The sequence below is a fragment of the Diadema antillarum genome, unplaced genomic scaffold (genome assembly GCF_040938485.1).
Source record: "Diadema antillarum isolate AM-2024a unplaced genomic scaffold, OU_Dant_1.0 scf00000211, whole genome shotgun sequence".
NCBI lineage: Eukaryota > Metazoa > Echinodermata > Echinoidea > Diadematoida > Diadematidae > Diadema > Diadema antillarum.
Window position 1 is genome coordinate 589514 of NW_027271100.1, and position 18420 is coordinate 607933.

The following is an 18420-nucleotide window of genomic DNA, read 5'->3' on the forward strand; positions in this document are numbered from 1 at the left end:
CATTTCATGTGGCGAAGACTCTAGTCAGGCATTAGGGCATTGTGATATATTTGGGGAGTATTTCATCTCTCAGCCAGACATGTTTCGAGTGATTTATCTTGGGTGCAAAGACCTTATTGCTGACTGCATATCTTCAATGACAATGCACAAATTGTCAGCTGAGCTGCAGAAAGGCATAAACATAGCAGACTGTGCACAGTTCAATTATACTCATCTTGATAAACTCTGCAGACAGTATATATAGTGAATCTTCCCTCCCCCTTTTTTTTAAAGGAAATAATGTGTTTACGAGACTAGTAGATGGTGTTTATGTGATGGAATGGGGATCATTATAAGGATGTGCAATTATAAATTATAAATTGACCAAAGCTCATAGATCTCAATTCATTAAAGATATAGTACATACACAATCAGCAGATAGTGCTCAATCCACATCAAGTTGTTTGGTAACAATTCTGTGTAAAAGTGTTCCTGGTTGATGACTCTCGTACCTTTTTGCTTCGTACGCATTTTATTTTCACACAAGCTTTTATTTTCATCCATTGAAAGCTTCAGTTTGTGTCTAAAGTATGTTTTCAATCTGAAATGTCAAATGTAAAGCAAGGAATCCATTAAGGTTTAAATCTTTCATCTTACCATTGTTCACTTTGAACATTTCTGCAAGTCAAAACAGTATCGTGTTATTGTTTGATGGGTTGTGTGTTTTAGTGTTATCTACCTTGTCCTGTACATTCTCCTGTACACTGAAAAATCTACCTCTGTGAGGCATTGGGGCCTGACATAAGCAGCTAGAGTCGGTGGTTTTTTGAGATACATAAAGTGGGTAGCTTTATGTCAGGCTTGAGCTGGCATGCAATGAGGATGGATCACCAAAGAGAGTGGGAGGGCTGTGATGGAAATCACAGTGGCATGAGTTTAAAGCCATGACTGCCCTCCTCCTTTTATCTAAATGTCAAACTGTCACTCAGTGTGCAGCCAATGGACAGGAATTTATTTAACAGGGTTTTTTGGGGGGGATTTGCATTACATGAGAAAATATAGTGAAATTAAAATTTTGTTTGTTTATTTGCAGAATTGCATTTCTGAAATGTAAAACTTGAGTGTCTTAACTGAGGAATCTCTTCAGCATTTTACAAGTGCTATACAGGACTCTACCAATGTAGAGATGTGGGGACATAGTGTACGATAGTTTCGTCTGTGTCCAAGACTACATGTGATAACTTGAGAAATGTATGAGCCATAGAGGGCAGTGAGCAGAATGTCACAAGCAAAACTGCAGTTTTGTAGCTGAGTTATCATGCATTGTGACAAATTGACAAATTTGTGCAGCAGGTATTGCCACATGTGATCTTAGGACATATACTTTATGTTGACCAAAGGAAGAGTGGAGAGTGGTGATGGAAAAACAGTGAATAGATTAAAGATTTGGCAAGACATATAAAGGTATAACTCTATTGCTCTTGGAAAAGAGTCTGTGTTCAAAGAACATGATTCTTGCATATTGCTGGAAAGAAGCACAGTGAATCCAAATGAAAAGAAAACTTCCAGTGTGGATTTCATGTGGCCAAGCTGGAAACTGAGTAGCATGGTGCGGTCAATAATACTCTTCAGCAAAGGTCAAATCTCTCGAATCAACCAAACTGGAGAGTAGTTGACCCTGCAGGCATGATCATGGGAAAAAATGTCTGGGGAATTGCATTTATGAAGAATTGTATCAACTCTAGATATCTTGAGTTCTGTACAGTTACAGCTGTAGCATGCAGATGAAAATTCAGTACCTAGCAAAGCCTTGAAGAGGATGTTACCTCTTCTCTGCAATGCCGGTCTCTAAGATTTGTATTTCATATGACCTGTATAATCTAGTCTTTGTGTCTGCTTTTAATGACTAATGAAAAGGACCAGTTTATGGCTACTGGTTATGCTATATATTTTGTGAGGTTTTTATTTTCACGAACTTTGCTAAGTGGGTGCTATTCGCGAATTTAACAACACAAAAAAATATCAACTCTGATTCTGACATGAATGCGACATGCACACATACATTTCTCCATTCATTACTGCACTCCCTCATTGCAAATTCAACCACTCACAAAATTTTGGGGAAGTCCTGACAATTCACAAGAATTTGACTTGCGAAATAATTGGCATGTACAGTAATTTATACTCAATGTTATTTCACAATACATGTCAACACTCTCCTGATCCATCATATTGTCTGAAATTATTTAGATAGCTGCCAGCCACTAGCTATACATATTTTCCCGTCAATCAATTCCTTTCAGACCAGTTAACCCAGTCATGTATTGGGTTTTAGTTCTATGTACATGTATACATTGCACCATGGTGTTTGTAATATGATGGGGTGTGACTGTCACGGCATATCATGTATGCTTTTAGACAAACTTTTGTGTTTGAAAACATGTTGAAATATCGGCATATCTGAGTAATTTGTCAAAATTACGTAGTTGCAGAGTTGACAGGAAATCTGCTAGCCGCCATTAAGATTTTGTCCTCCTGCAGAAATAGCACTTGAATTGACTGTCTCTGCCCTTAATCATAAGGGTCACAAGACGTAAATATTTTTATCTTTGTAATGTTATCATGAATATGTTTAGTTTTTGAAAAAAATATTTCACTGAGAATCATGCTGTTGGATGACTCATATTCTTAATGCCGTCATGTATTCTGGTCTTTGTTGTAGGACAAGCGTTTCAACCCAGAGGTTGACAAGATGACAGGCTACAAGACCCACAGCATCCTGTGCATGCCCATCTGCAACCATGATGGCGAGGTGGTCGGTGTCGCCCAGGTCATCAACAAGATCACCGGGTCTCACGAGTTCACTGGCAAAGATGAAGAGGTTGGTATAAGAATCTGACGGCACAAGTTGTCTTGAATTGTGGTCTGAGATCTGTCAAATGCAAATTGACCTGCACTTTAAGTAAGCAAAAAAGAAAAAAGAAAAAGAAAGAAAGATATTGCTAATCAGTTCAATGGTCAAAAGTGCAGGTCCCTCCTTATTGTGTAAGAATATCTATATCTGGATTTTGCATTACCTTTATTTATTTGTAAATGAAAGTTTTACAATGTCAGTGGAAGAAATCACTTTTGAAAAAACAAACAAACAAACAAAAATAGGCTTTTAATTAGATGCTTTCACCAACTGTGGGAAAGAGTTTTCACTAAAATTTTTGTGATTAAGATATTTCATGATGCCTGTTGGAATTGTAACGTTGATGATGTTGTAATTTCAGTTATTTTCTCACCAAAACTGAGATGAGCTCTCAAAGAAATTAGTCTGGTGAGCCTATGTAAGGCTTCATAAAAAGTACTGCTTTACAAATTGTCATTCATGTTCCACATGTTGAACAGTGACAACATCTTTGTGATGTTCACATCTTCTGTAGATATACTGTAAATGCCATTGTGTCATTGATTTGTACTTAAAGCTCTTCAACTGAATTTACGACAGGTTGTAGTTGTGATTTGATTTGTGTTGTTGTGTATGATGTAGATGCCCTTTGTGTACACACACCCACACCCACACCCACACACACCTACACACACCACACATCTACACACACCATACACCTACACACACATGCTTTCATATTCATTGCACACATTCATCCATGCGTGCACATGTACGTTAAGGGTCTGTAATGGCATGGGGCAAGAAATCATTCGTGTGAATGATGGACATCAGAGAATGTGCTTTTTTTCCTCTCCTGTACATATTGGTGAAGATGAGGGTATGACTCTGAGAGAAAGATGTAATAATTTCCTTTTGAGCAGATCCTGTGGCTCGTTTCCTATAGTTATCTAACCCTGCAGGACTCTTTAGAATGTAAGAAACTGGCAAACAAACAAGTAAACAGGAATTAGGGAGATGCATGTGAAAGTGCATTCACAGTCAAGTCCCTCAAGATGCTTTAATGCTGCCGTCTGAGGCTTGACAAGCCCACCAGTCCCGAATTCCTCTGCTATACGGATGCTTTGCCCTATTGATTGGAAAGTGGGCTTCAGTCCCAGGCGGAAATGGCCTGTAATTAAATTTTGTGCCTTTTTTTTGTGTGTCCACTTACAAAATTGGTTCCCAGACTTGTATCTCACATAGATGGCAACTTCAGAGAAAGAATTTGTACATTTCATGTTCTTAACACTATAAGATGCATGCAGATTCAATAATGTGTGAATAGATATGGGATCTTGCCAAAGTATTTAAATAATCCCCTCAGGGAATTAGTTGAATTTCTAATGTTCCACTACTTACTGTCTGACTGACAAAAATATTTATAAAGAATCTATGATTGGGATCATGTTTTTTTATTAGCCAATATTTACCTAAATGGTAAAGCCTCAATATTTTGCACAAAGGCACATAATTCTCATAAGACATGTATGTATTATACATACATACATACATATATACACACACATACATACATACACATACATCATATCTATATTTATTGCAGTATTATCATTTTTTCCAGCACATTTTATTTGTTTGTTTTAAGAGTGCACTTTCATCTGTACGTAAAATGCATATCTTTTGTCTTGACATATTTGAAACCTTGTGTGAAGAGGCTGGTAAGATAGTAAATGCACTCTCAGCTGTATGCCCCTGACAAAGTGAAGTGCCCAGCCCCAGACTAAAGGCAGATGTCCCTTATTCTGGCAAGTCAATATTTGCCCACATTGTATTCCATACTCTGTTGAATTTGAGACTCCTCCTGGATGGACTGGGGCCTGATTCTAATTTCACCTGCAAGTCCGGAGAGAGAGAAGTTGCGTTGGGGCTAAATGAGAATATCTTGGGATTTATATCAATCAAGAGGTCGAGCCAGTGAAGTGATACGCACCAATTACCACTCATGCATGAAACTTCAGGCATGCTAGTCAGTCTAATTTCATTCCGAGGAAGGATTCAGATGCTGAGAGAAGAGAGAGAGGCATAAGTAGGATAGAGGGAGATAGGAAGAGGGAAGTTGTTAAAAGAAGGGAAGGAAAAGGTGAGGAATACAGTCATGTTAGGCAGTGTTGTACAGACTACCAGGTAGGGCCTAGTTACAGTGTAACAGTGTATTAAAGTAGAATTGAAGATAGCGCTTGTAAAATAGAGAGAGAGAAAAAAAAAGAGAGGGAAAGAGAGGGAGAGAGAGGGAGAGAGCAAACATACAGGCAAAGTTCAGAGAGAAATCAACATAAAAGTACAGTTGACATTTTCTCCAGCAAAGGCTGAGTGAGAAGAAAGGAATTGCTAGAAATTACAACAGTTTGGATGTGTTCCCTTATGGCAGAGAAAGTGAGTTTGTCATAGGATTGAACACTGTGGGGAATGGTTGCCTGTGCAGCAAAGGCGTAGATATTAGCAGATGATAAGTGGAAGCTGGCAGGAGTAGGTAAACAGAACATTAAAAGGTAAATGTCGTGGGAAAAAACAAAAGAAAGCAAAGTAAAGCTCAAGAGTTTCATGGCATGGAAGTGGATGAACATGTGAGTTGGACAAGGGGAAACAGGAACAATGAGTGAACTGAGTAACAGGGACAGATATTAAGAACAGAGATTGCAAATTTATTGTAGAAAAATAACAGAGAAGGCCAAGCTTGAAAAGCAGGGCAGTAAGGAATAGAGGGGGAAAAAATGTAGAATGAGGAAGTAATAGGTGAATTTGTAGATGCTGAATAAATGGCAAAGGGTAAAACTGAAATGGCACAGAAGGAGGAGCAGAGAGGAGAGGCATGTAGACTTATAGCCGCTTTACCTATTAAATGATTTCTGTTGATGTGCCATATCTGTCAGTCCACATCAACCACCAGGATGGGGCGAGGCTTTCAATTTGTACAGTCCAGCATGTGGGGGTAAGGGCACTTTCTTCCAAGCCAGCCAGCATGGCCAGCATGTATTTTATTAGAACTTTGGGGGTGGTTTTCTAGCTATGTCTTTCAGTCTCTAATCTGTTGTGTAAACCACCAATCAAAGTGCAAATGCGAAGCTGTTCACTTTTCTCAAATAGAAAAGATGCAGAAACTCATCCCATGGAAAAATCGGATGCACTTTGATTCACATTTCAAAATGAATGAGAATAGTGCATCATTCCTTACCCATTATACTTATCAGTGGAAAAACAATGGTTTTCGATTGTAGCTGTATAAGCAGCATGTACGTGTAATCTGAGCAATACGAAACTATCCCCAGTTTTGGTCCTTAAATTGCATGCTCCACAGGGGCAGAAACTGCTCGCCCTCCTAGAATGCCACGGGAAATTTGATTGCGTGTAAAAAATGCAAGTGCACAGCGTGCAGTGATCAAAATAATACACGATGTGTGTAGCCAACACGGAGTGGATCTAATCATGTAACAAGCTCCTCTTATAGTTTCAGCCATGTGTGGCCACACTACCAACTTACAAAAACTATGCAAAGTGTTGCTGGAAGTTTGTTGTCTGACCAAAATAGCAGGAAGTGAATCTATTTGTAGTTTCTTGTAATGTGACTGGGAATATGGTTGTGTTATGATCAATCATTTTCTTGAAAGAATCATCCACGGAAGGAAATTTCCAAAATATTGCGATAGGCCATAAATGTCTGGGCTCTTATTCTTGCGGCCGTGTAAGTTTCATGTACATTTAAAGGTAAGAGGGCATGTTACCCTTGTTGAAAGCATTTGTTAGCATTGGCAGCACTCTAGCTTTTGCTTTGTTTAGGGTTTGAAGTGCCCAGTGTGGAATACAGGATCATATAAGACAAGGATAGAAATGCAACTAGAAATCAAAAATACATTTTGTCCTCATATTCACTGCAACATCCCCTCTTAAAAGATAAATGAAATGGATGTACTTAGAAAAAGAAATACATAAATTGACATCTGCACTCATGCAAAATGTATTTTGAATGGTAATGGCATTTTTTTTAGGAGCAAAGTGGTGAATCTGATTCGTAAAAATTCTTGTCTTTTGAATGCAATATAGAAGCAAAAATGAGCCAAAGAGAAAAAAAAATGTAAGAACAGAAGAAAAATCAAAGGTACTTGTCAAACCCTTTATTATTTATTTCATTTTCAAATGATGTGTGCTGCTCCTTCATATCAGATTAATGCTTCATTTGATGTAGTCATTAGAGACAAAGGTTTTCCACTCCCCTGATGGGCAAAAGGGATAAAAGATTTGTTCAGTTTATTCATAATTTCAATTATTTGTTTGCTAAATGAATGTACTAGAAGGCCATTTATTCTTTCTTTCACAGCTCATCAGAATCATGGCTGTGTAGTAAAAGCTCTAGGCTAACTCTAGGGAATGCTTACTTTCTCAGATGATATTGACGTAATGTATAAGGCAGGCTTGATATTTAAAGTCTTACAGTAGAACAGCACATAACAATGCTGTAAGTGGAAAATATAAGGCTATCAATGATACTTTCATACAGCTGTAACTCAATTTGTAATGTTTTGTTTGTGCATTTTTCTTGTTTTGAACTTCTTAAATTTATATTCGTTCATAACACTGTGCAGTAATTTCCTCCTAGGTGGGCATGGGCAATACTAAGATGATGATTAAATTGTGTGCATATCTGTCAGTTTGAACTTTGTTCAGAGAATTGCCAAGGACAATCCTATTCACAGTTTACATAATATATATTGCATTCATCATGAATGCCTGCAAATCTGTTCGCCATTGTTCCATCTCCGGCGGCTCAACTGGTCTCATCCGTCTAGGATTTCTGCTCAAAGCAAGGCAATTAGGGATGCAGAATCAATCTGCTGTTAACTGCTAGGTCTCCTACCCAGCCCGATTCCTGTGCTGCCTGTAATTACAGATGAATGTTTTGACAGGATTGATTTTATGTGTCGTCTCCATGACAACTCAATCAGCAGCAGTCAACAGTGCCGTGTCAGTGGGTGGCTACATCTTAAGGAATAAACTCATGTAGGAAAAAAAAAAAGGAAGAAAAGATGATTGCTGCTGCTGCTGCTGCTGGACGAAAAAAAAAATATTTATGCAGTGGGCAGGAGGGAGGTGACTTGCTTTTTAGTAGCTTGGCAGACCATCGCTTTATCGATAATGTGTTGAGTTTTCTTCATGAAAGTTGGCATGATTTGCATACATCATTCTCTTCTGCTTGTTTGTCTACACTTTTGTATTCTCTATTTGGTTGATTAAAAATTTGCTACAATATGAAATTTCTGTGCCGAGTGTAGTGGATATTGGTATACAACATGTGAATTATTGTGAGATGCACATTTGCTTTCTTTCTTCTTCCTTTTTTTTTTTTGGTCTCTGTATGGGTGAGTTCTTGTTTTTTTGTCCCTTGTTTTGGTGTTTGGTGTTTATGGCTTTGTATACAAATGCCACTTGCAATTTGTAATTCATAGGAGAAGAGACTACACCGGAATTAAGAAGCAGTGAAATTCAAAAGCGCCTTTCCCAAGGAATATTATGAAAGCTTTGTTGTAGATACTGAGTTGTTCTCATTTGCTCTTGGGGCATGATGATTGTAATCATGGGTATTATATGGCACAGAGGCATTATGTATAATCTTGCTTTTACAGGAAGTTGACACAATGGTGATATTGTCGTGTAGGTGTCTATTCATGTTCACTCTTTCTTTTATAGTTACCAGAGCCTGGCAAAGAAATATTGCTTCACCTGTCACTTTTCATCAGTCTCACTTTACCAACTGCATAAAGCTTCTAATACAAGTTATTTGATGCTCAAACATAGTGATATCATGCATCAAATACTGGGAGGAATTTCAATATCTTTTTTCCCCCCTCAGTTATCTAGTCACATTGTAGGTAATATGTGCCCCCCCCCCCCCCCCCCCCGCAAAGAATAATAACAATAATAACAACAAAATCATAAGGTTTAGGTGTACATGCTTTGGGTACGTGGGTCAGAGGGCTAGTGTCACTGAACTTTGGCTAAGACAGTTGTTGTAGGGAGTGCCAAGTGGCGATGCTATTTTGCGAATAGCATAGAAACAAAAGGAAATTATTGATAAAATTGAAATTGAAAAGAAAGCGGGTTAAAGGTTGCTGGTCAAAATGTAGTAAACTTTAGCTTAAAATGTTAACCTGCTGGGAACGTTCAATGTTGATATAATTTGGCAGGAAGGATATGAATTGCCAACAGAAATGTTGTTGAAAGGTCACTGTTAAAAGTCTCGAACATTGGCTAAAGCCGTAGTTTTCCAGCTGTTGCTTCAGCTGCTACAGTCCAATGAAAAATAGCATTTTGTGAGAAAAGTAGGAAAATATGAATATTCATTTTTTAATGAAACTTGATTCTTGATACCAGGGATGACGATCAGTGAATTTGATGTATATTAAAAGGTCACATTTTGGCAGAGTCTGGCATTTTGTAGAAGACTAAGACATTCTATAGTAGACTGCCCACTACAGTTAGATCAATCTAGTTCACTGACATATTTCTTGTTTTTTAATCAGGTTTTAATTTGTTGTAATTGTAGTAACTGTAATAATGTTAGTTTCGTATGTATTGATCTCTAATAGTGCTCTTCAGCTGTTCTCATCATGTGTTTGATTACAGTGAGTTCTGTTGTCACTCAAACATCCATCTGAACGTTTATTTATACCCCCACCAAACGAAGTTTGAAGGGGGTATATGGGCATTTTCAAGGTAATGGGACCCCCCAACGTTACATTTGGTGTTTCGGACATATCCACAGTGCTTTACATTCTAAATGAAATACAATGGCTTTAAGTGATTCCTGAATAATATTTTTTTCTTTAAATGAGTCACTTATATATTTTTTTATTTCTGCAAATTGAAGATGAAAATTTCATGTGAACGTATGTAACAGGTGGACAGACATTGGTGTACTAATGTATGACGGTCAAATTAAGTATCTTCCATGGAAAATGATCCTTTCTTTACTAAATGAACTGATATGGATGATAAGAGATAACATCATCCACAGAAATCAAATTACCTGTGCATTAAGGTACATTTCTAGAGTTTAGGCTGAACGTATGTAACATGGACGGACAAAAATGTGACGTCCACGTCTGTCCACATGTTACATACGTTCGTTTTTTCTACAAGTGTACTATAGTGCACAGTTAATCTAAATTTTGGGGGTGATATTGTATCTTCTTATCCATATCAGTTGTTTTAGTAAAGAAAAGCTCATTTACCATAGAAGGTATTTAATTTGACTGTCATGCATTAGTACACAAATGTCTGTCCACCTGTTACATACGTTCACTATTTTTATGTTTTTTAAAATAAATTTTTATAGATAGCCTGCTTGGAGCAAAATCTGGACAAAGTTATCTCTCCTAGGTGAGCTTTATACAGTGCTAAAGTGTTTGGTGGATTATTCACATTGGAAACATAAGATTACCTAGTGTCTTTGAAATGGACCCCATTACTGTGAAAATGCCCATATAGGAATCAGCGGACGGTCGGGCGGTCGGTCTGTTGCAAATCTTGCGTCGCGAACTACTTCCTCAGTTTTCAACCGATTCCCATAAAACTTGGCACAGATGTGTGCCTTGGGTTGTAGATGTGCAAGACGTATTTTTTGACAGTACCCAAAAGTACGTTGCCATGGTAACGGCATATTATGGGCAAAAATGGGTACAAATCTTGCGTCGCGAACTCCTCCCACAGTTTTTGATCAATTTTTATGAAATTAGGTACAGATGTTCATCTGAATATGTTAATGTGCAAGACACATATTTCCGCAGTGGCAAAAAGTGCGTTGCCATGGTAACGGCATGTTATTGGTAAAATATAGGGCAAAATGCTTCATGGCAAAACTGCTTCATCAGTGTTCTTCCAATTCTCATGGAATTCATATTGAATGTTTGTCTTAGGATATAGGTCAGCATGACACATTTCTTGACAGTGACAAAAAGTATGTTGCCATGGTAACAGCTCACATATTATGAGCCAAAATGATGGAAAATTTTGTGTTGCAAACTACTTCCTCAGTTTTTGCCCAATTTCCATGAAACTTGGTACAGATGTGTGCCTTTGGTTGTAGATGTGCAAGACGCATTTTTCGACAGTACCCGAAAGTACGTTGCCATGGTAACGGCATATTAATGGCAGAAGATCAAGGAAAGATCTTGCGGATTTAACTACTTCCTCAGTTTTTTGACCAAAGCTTATGAAATGTTGTTTTGACCAAAGCTTATGAAATGTTGTTTGGCGGGGGTATAACCAGTCGCTGTAGCGACATCTCTAGTTTTCATTTGATAATTGTTTTGCTTTCATGCTTTGGTTAGTGACACCTAAATACCTTACTTGCTTCCTAAGATATGAAACACTGGCTATTGTGGAAACATGAACTGCATCACATCCCAAACTAGCATGTCCTCTCCTAATGCTGTGCAAAGCACACAAGTTATGTGTATCAAAACTTTGTACATTTTTGTGCACATGCTTAACTTAGAACCACAAAACCTTAAACTACTGTATGGAGTTTATTAACCGTTAGTTTTGCTACCCATATCAGGAGCCATTAATGAGATAATTTTGTTAAACACCTCTTTCTAGTTTTGAGCAATTTCAAGGTATAAATAAGTTCTACAAGGTCAAGTGTGATTAATTGTAGTTTTTCTATATATGGCATTTACTGTACTGTATACTGAATAAGAAAGACTGTGCAGAACAAACTGAAGACATACAAATAATATCAGAGGTAGATCTTTAAATGAAAAACAAAGAAATTTGAGTGAGGCACCTGCTTTTCAAAAGCAGTCTATCGATTGGCCAGCCAATTAAGTCTTTTCCGCTTGACTTTCCAAACCTGCCCTAAATCTGACAAAGGGAAAGGACTCCCAGAAGAACTTTTGGGAATTTGACATGCTAGTATTAAGGGAAATGAGCCTGAAATTGATATCTCACCCTCTACATGCAAAGCTACACTCTCATGATGATTTAGTATCTGTGGTCACACACCATTTGCATGCAGGGAGTGTGTGGATGCAGCTGCCATTTTAGCACTACCCCTCTACGATCTTGCCAACCCCTGCTTCCCTCCCTCCCCCCCCCCCCCCGAGCTTAGAAGCTGCTTGTATTACATGTGCCCCAAGAAACAGGGGATGCTTGCTGTTTCTTTTTCTTTAGCATTGTCATGGATTTCTACAGCTTCGTGAAAGCATTGCCTGTCCTTGAGTGTAAGTGGGCCTTGCAGATGACTTGATGTAACGTGGAAATGCAAGCCATATCTTTTACCTTAAGATATCATTGATCTCCACTTTCATGCTCTCTAGATGCAAGCACCTCCCCCCCCCCCCCATTTCTTATTATCCCCACCCTCACAGTCTGTGCTTATCCTGTACTCATTTTGAAATGACACCTTGCTGCAGCATTGAAAATCCTTGTTTTTTTCTTGAGTTGTGAGCCTGCAGGAATTGGCAAGCATTTCCAATTATGGCAGGGAGCTTGGATATTCTAACAGATGATTAGGACATAATTCGTATCTGAATTTAGTGTTGAAGAATGACTATAAGCACTCTTTTGAGTAAGATTAACCTGATTTGGCGCAACCTTGCATTGTGCGACCATCTTTGTCATGTCAGTGTGAGTATGAATATTGACTCAGAACTGCTAGTGTTTTGGGCTTGATTTAATCAGCAAGAATTAGTAGCTTCTTGCCTCTTTAATTTGAATTTGTGACCATTTCTGTCTTGGCTATGTTGGCAGTTATCCAACATAGAGTTTTAAAGGATTTTAAAGTGTTTGTGGCCTTTCATTTTTGTTATTGTGTCAAAATCAACAGACATAGCATTGTATTGTGTGTGTGTGTTGTGTGTGTGTGTGTGTGTGTGTGTGTGTGTGTGTGTGTGTGTGTGTGTGTGAGTGTAGAGCTAGCTTGGAACATGCCTGAGGAATTTGTGGCTTTTCAACAAAAAAAAAAGGAACATTTTCAAAGAAGTTTGTTGGCATACTACCCTATGTTTTCTAAAATGTCAGGGTAATATCGATATAAATGACTGTAGGCAAGCGATGTTTGACCATTCTTCCCTCATCCTCCAAAGCACTTCGTACTTACCCCACAGAGCATGTGTAGTATCACCTGAAATGAAGATATGAATATCACTGCAGAGTGGACCAGGAGAGATGAGCATTATGTGCATCTTTTTGGAGGTAAAGTGTAGATGGTCATCAGTAATAAGATGTGCCTTCTTGCTCGTGTGCCAGTGCAGAACATTTCTCCATTTTTATGTACCTTCCATGTTGTACATGTTTAGATTTTAAGTAATTTGTTCTTGAAGTGTCTGATTTTCGTGTAAAATAAAAATTCATTTTATTTTCATTTATATGAATTTCATACAATCCTTTTTGATTTTATGAATATAATGAGGTAGGGCATATTTTTTCTTTTTTTTTGTACAAGTTAAAACTTCTGTTTTACTAAAAAATGTAAAGACTACTCATCTCAACATGTTTGATAGTGCAGTGTAGTGTTTAGTGTTTAGCTTGTCTCCAAATCAGGCAGGTGCAAAGTATCAGTAATTGTTCTGGTTGCAAAGTACATTTCAGGATCAGTTGTGACACAAGGAAAATGAACTCAAGGATACCAACACATTGACTCTCTTGGGATGATAGCCTAAAAGAACAGACAGTATTGTTAAATATCAATACCCCTGTGACACCATCAGCTGGAGTATGACAGTCAGTGGTACTTGCCCTGTCGGAGCAAACTTGTTAGCAAATGGGAATATGTCAATGGTCTTATACTTGAAGGAACATTCAGAGCTATGTGAAAGTAGGTTCAACTTTTGTGTTTGGAAAGATGTACGGGCGACTCGCAGTCTTCCTATTTTGCATGCAGTTCGTGGTGTGTTTGCAAGCCTCTTCGTTAGATGCCCATCAGGAAGTGGATCGGGCCTTGCACGCATATGTAGAGCTGTTGAGAATGCAAGGCGTGTCCTCCGCTAATGCCACTGTTTTGTAGAGAAATGATGGACTTGTTGTTAGGAGAGGGGGAAATGTATGCAGTGTAAACATAGCCACCACCCCTGAACTCTTGGAGAGATGGAGGAGAGTGGTGGGCGTGCATGTTTGATAGAGAAAGAGAGAGAGAGAGGAAAAGAGAGCAAGAGAGGGAGATAGAGAATATGAGAGACATTAAGATCTAGACAAAGAGAGAGAGAGGGTAGGGATAGAGAGAGAGAATATGCGAAATAAACCCTTTTCTTTTAACTGGATCTGAAAGAGAACTGGAAAATGCATACCATAATTACAAACACATTCACAGAATCATTCTGAAAAGTTGATTGACACAGTCATCAGCAGAGCAGAATATTGGACAAGGGGCTTGTCACACGAAGTGGCTTTGTGGAATTATGGCAACTATTCATCAACGTAATGTATTATTCAGCACAATTTGTGGCTTTGCTCCATTATCGAACAAGCTCAGGAGAGACGGCAGCACTGACGCCATTCCCACTTTCGTGTTCCATCAAACAGAGGAGCAACCGTTTTACACTGCAGGAATTCAGGGGTTTTTCATCCAGTTGCAATGCAGATCCTTAGGGTGGCCAGGCAATTATGATGCCTAACAAGCAGGAGTAACTAATGACAGGCCATTAGTGTATACCAGTGGTCGTTCTAAAGTAACTTCTGAGACCAACTTGCTTCACCATGTTTAAATGGCTGAAGTGGCAATATTGTGGTATAACTCAATTTTGCATAGAGCAGTGTGTGAATGCAGCTTGTCAGCGTTGAATCCCAACTAGCATGAATGCAGTATTGATATGATCATCCAGCAAGGGTAATTGAATCTGCACTGTCTTTCTATCCCCCATTACAGTGCCCTCCCATTACAACGAACACGGTTATAATGAAATTTCGTTATAACGAAGTAAAACTTCTGGTCCCCAAATTATCGCCATTAAAGTCTATGGTATAAAATTCGCTTATAACGAACACGGTTATAGCGAAATTTTTGTTATAACGAAGTCTTTTCAAAGCGCCACTGACAAAGAAAAACAAAAGAAATGTGCTCCGTTGTAACGGACTGAGGAGCACTTTCGAAAATACGTAGCGGAACAAGCATTTATAGAGTCTCTGCATGGGCGAACGCGTCACATCACTGTGTGTTCGCTTGGTGTGTCACGCAGTTTCTGAGGGGAACTTGCGTTATTGTAATACAATAATCTGAAATTGAATAACTATTTGTTTTATTGTTCACATAGCTTTCCAGTGTATGACGAGTATTCAACAAACGGAATGTCATATATGCTTGGCTTCCTTGTTTTCGTTTTATATTGTATTTGTTCGGTTATAACGAACTTTCATTAGAACGAAAGAAAACTGCCGGTCTCAAGCATTTCATTATAACGGGAGTGCACTGTACTTCATTTATGCACTCGTAATTAGTTGGCAACTGTTTGCCACATATTTGGCTATGTGTAATGTGTTTCAAGCTGGTTTCATAGAGTATAATTGTACCGTTCATTGATCCTCCCTGATATACAGTCAGAGTACGTAAATTTTCTTGTCGTTTAAATTTTTACTTCAAAAGGAAAATACCCACTGCGCAATCTAGTGGCGAATCTGTGATAATCCTTTACATGGATATGTGTATATTCATATGAGAGAAAGAGAAAAATATGGAGCCCAATCTTTGAAAGTAGAAGAAGTTTGTCAGTAGAGCAGTTTCTTTAGAGCCGCAAAATTTAACAATCAGCCTCATCTGGTCACCTGTTGTTAGTCTTGTTAATTGAAAGAAGTGTTAATTTGATGTATGATTTTGCTGCTTGTTTTGACTTGCGATGGAATTCTCTGACATGTTTTGACTCTTTGCTCTCTCCCGCTCTCTTTCCGCTCTGGGCTTTGCCACCATGTATTCTGCAGGTGTTCCGCAACTACCTGACCTTTTGTGGGATCGGAATAATGAATGCTCAGCTCTTTGAGATGTCTGTCAACGAGTACAAGAGAAATCAGGTGAGAAAGAATGGGAGCCATGTAGGTGGGATAAGGGTGGGGAGGGGAAGCGAGGAGGTGGAAGGGGGGATGCAAGGATTGTCTTCACACTCATCCAAAGTGGAAACCGGAGGAGTGTTTAGAAAAGTGAGCGAGAAAAAAAGAGAAGGAAGGAAGTGGAAACAGGAATTCAGGGACCGCCCGATTCAATTAAGTCACCGGAAACTAGAAACATTTTGCCTTGCATCTTCACACTCTCTTCTGTCCCCACTTCCATCTGGTGATTCCTCTACCCCCCCCCCCCCTTTTTGTTTGCCCAGTTCTCCCTTTGCCTTCTTTCACTCCTTTGTGCCTCCTTCTCTCTGGGCCATTTCGACAAATTTGATGTCGAAGAAGTCATGTGCTAAATAAATGTAAAATCAATGGGAACACAAAATGCCTAAACCCAACGGACAAAAGGGGGGGGGCAGGGCGGCAGACCATTACATCTGCATTTAAGTAACCAAAAGTACTGCGGTGTGATTTTGCAGAATGATTCACCAAACCTATTTGTCCTTATTAGCATTTGCAGCTTTGGGGTAGAGAGATGGCCAGAATGGGGTGGTATCAGGCAGACAGGGTGAGAGACTGCTATGTGAGATTCCATCTGTGATGAAATTAGCAACACAGTGTGGTGTGCTATGTACGGAGTACCTTGTCTCCAATTTCTTCAGAATGTACTCTGTATGTGGTCTTCATTTTTTTCTTAACACATGTGCAGAAATTATGCACTAAGCTGACGAAAGTATGGATTCATAAGTTAGATACCAGTATGAATGAATGTACTGTAAAAGTTGATATTTTCATGAATGCAGCAGTCACCAAAAGATGTTGTTTGTGCAATTTGATGGCACTATTTACCATTTGCAGATGAAAAAACATAGGCCCAGCTTCAGTACTTCAAAATAGTCCTAAAATGTGAGTTAGGGATAGAAACAACCAATGTAAAAGTGTTCTTCAGAATAATATATAAGATATAATAAGATATACAAATTGTGAACAATAGTTTCATTAAAATTGTTTCTAGAATATATCCCCTACAGTTGTGGGTTATTGAGAAAATTAGTGATATCTCCTCATGTGGCTTTGTTACAAAAAATTTGTTTAGTAGGATGTTTTGTAATACAACTGAAGTATACATAATATGCAATAAATGTGATAACTCAATTTTTTTAAAAACAATTTTTAATCACTGCTCTCAGTGGTATACAGTGGCTTTAACACTGAGGCTATCCGTATGTGCACTAATGCCTGGCCGGTGACTAACATTTTTGTGTGTTGTTAAAGTCACTTCCCAACAGTGATTTGCAAAATTCACAAAAATAACAGTTTTTACAGTACTGTGTGCCATTTTTATGCTACTGGCTTGTGCCTGTAGTTATACTAAGGATGTTGTTCCTTCAGTTTGCAACATGTACTCTGATTGAAAGGATTTTAGGAGTCTTACTGTCAGTGTTATTACACAAATTGTATATTGACATTATTTTATAATACAAGGACCCAAATGTGCCAAGGAGTTTGAGTCAAATTCATTGTTAAGATTGATACCCTAATTTAGAGTCCCCCCAAACATTCACAGCCTGTAGAGGTTGTGCCATGTTTACCTCAAACAACAGGGACTCTAAACGGTCATGAGTCTGGAGTGAGACTGGCATGAATTTGGTGTGAATGTCGTTCTAGACAGCCTAGTACGAGTCTATTACTACATCTAGAGGTTGTGCAGTGTTGACCGCAGACGAGGGGATTCTTATGCGGTCTAGATGTGAACATGGCACACACTTCTGTCGACCTGCGCTGTTTGTGGCGGAGTGCTCATATGTACACACAAGAAACTGCCCACCTCTCTCGAGGAGAAACGCATGCCCACTGGTTTCTATAGAAACATACCAACCTTGTGCTAGATAACCAGGGAACTCTAGTAACAGGGGTCTCTCTCATCCTCTTCCGAGTTAGTAAAAAAAAAAATTGTCCGGCATGTCCTCTGGAGGTCCTCCTAGTCAGGGGACTTTAAACAGGGTATCAATCCGTAGACAAACAAGCACGTAATAGGCATGGACCTTTCACATGTGTGTATGTAGATGAAATTTGCATAATCCTTGTGCTAAATTTGAACTACCTGTGTGAATTATGGCCAAAGTGTTGAATAAGTTACAACAACCGTGATACCTCCACTGTGATATTATTTGTTTACACACATTTACGTACATCCTGTAGTCATCTTACAAATATGATGACGCATAAAAATTCTGAAATGTACAAAGCGCTCGGTAATTATATACACAATGCTTTGCTGAAAGTAGCACTGCACTCTTGGAGTAGAAAAAAAATATGGAAGAGGTTGTCTGTGAAAATAAAATTAACTACAGCGGAGTAAGTGTAGAAAAGCTAATCAACACACACCTCTGTACAATTGCTGTAGCATTTATGTGTAGCACTAGAATAGAGCAGCAGCGAAGTCACATTCACATCTCTCT

The 18420-nt window shown here is 38.6% G+C and overlaps 1 protein-coding gene across 9 annotated transcripts in view; it reads left to right on the plus strand.

Moving 5' to 3' along the window:
- LOC139724336 (cGMP-specific 3',5'-cyclic phosphodiesterase-like) overlaps positions 1-18420 on the plus strand; it is a 178622-nt gene that overhangs the window by 49187 nt on the left and 111015 nt on the right. For all 9 annotated transcript variants that reach the window (XM_071635482.1, XM_071635483.1, XM_071635481.1 and 6 more), the window contains exons 3-4: positions 2702-2860; positions 15839-15928. In XM_071635482.1, coding sequence (XP_071491583.1) covers positions 2702-2860; positions 15839-15928 — 249 coding nt within the window. The remainder of the gene's footprint in view (positions 1-2701; positions 2861-15838; positions 15929-18420) is intronic.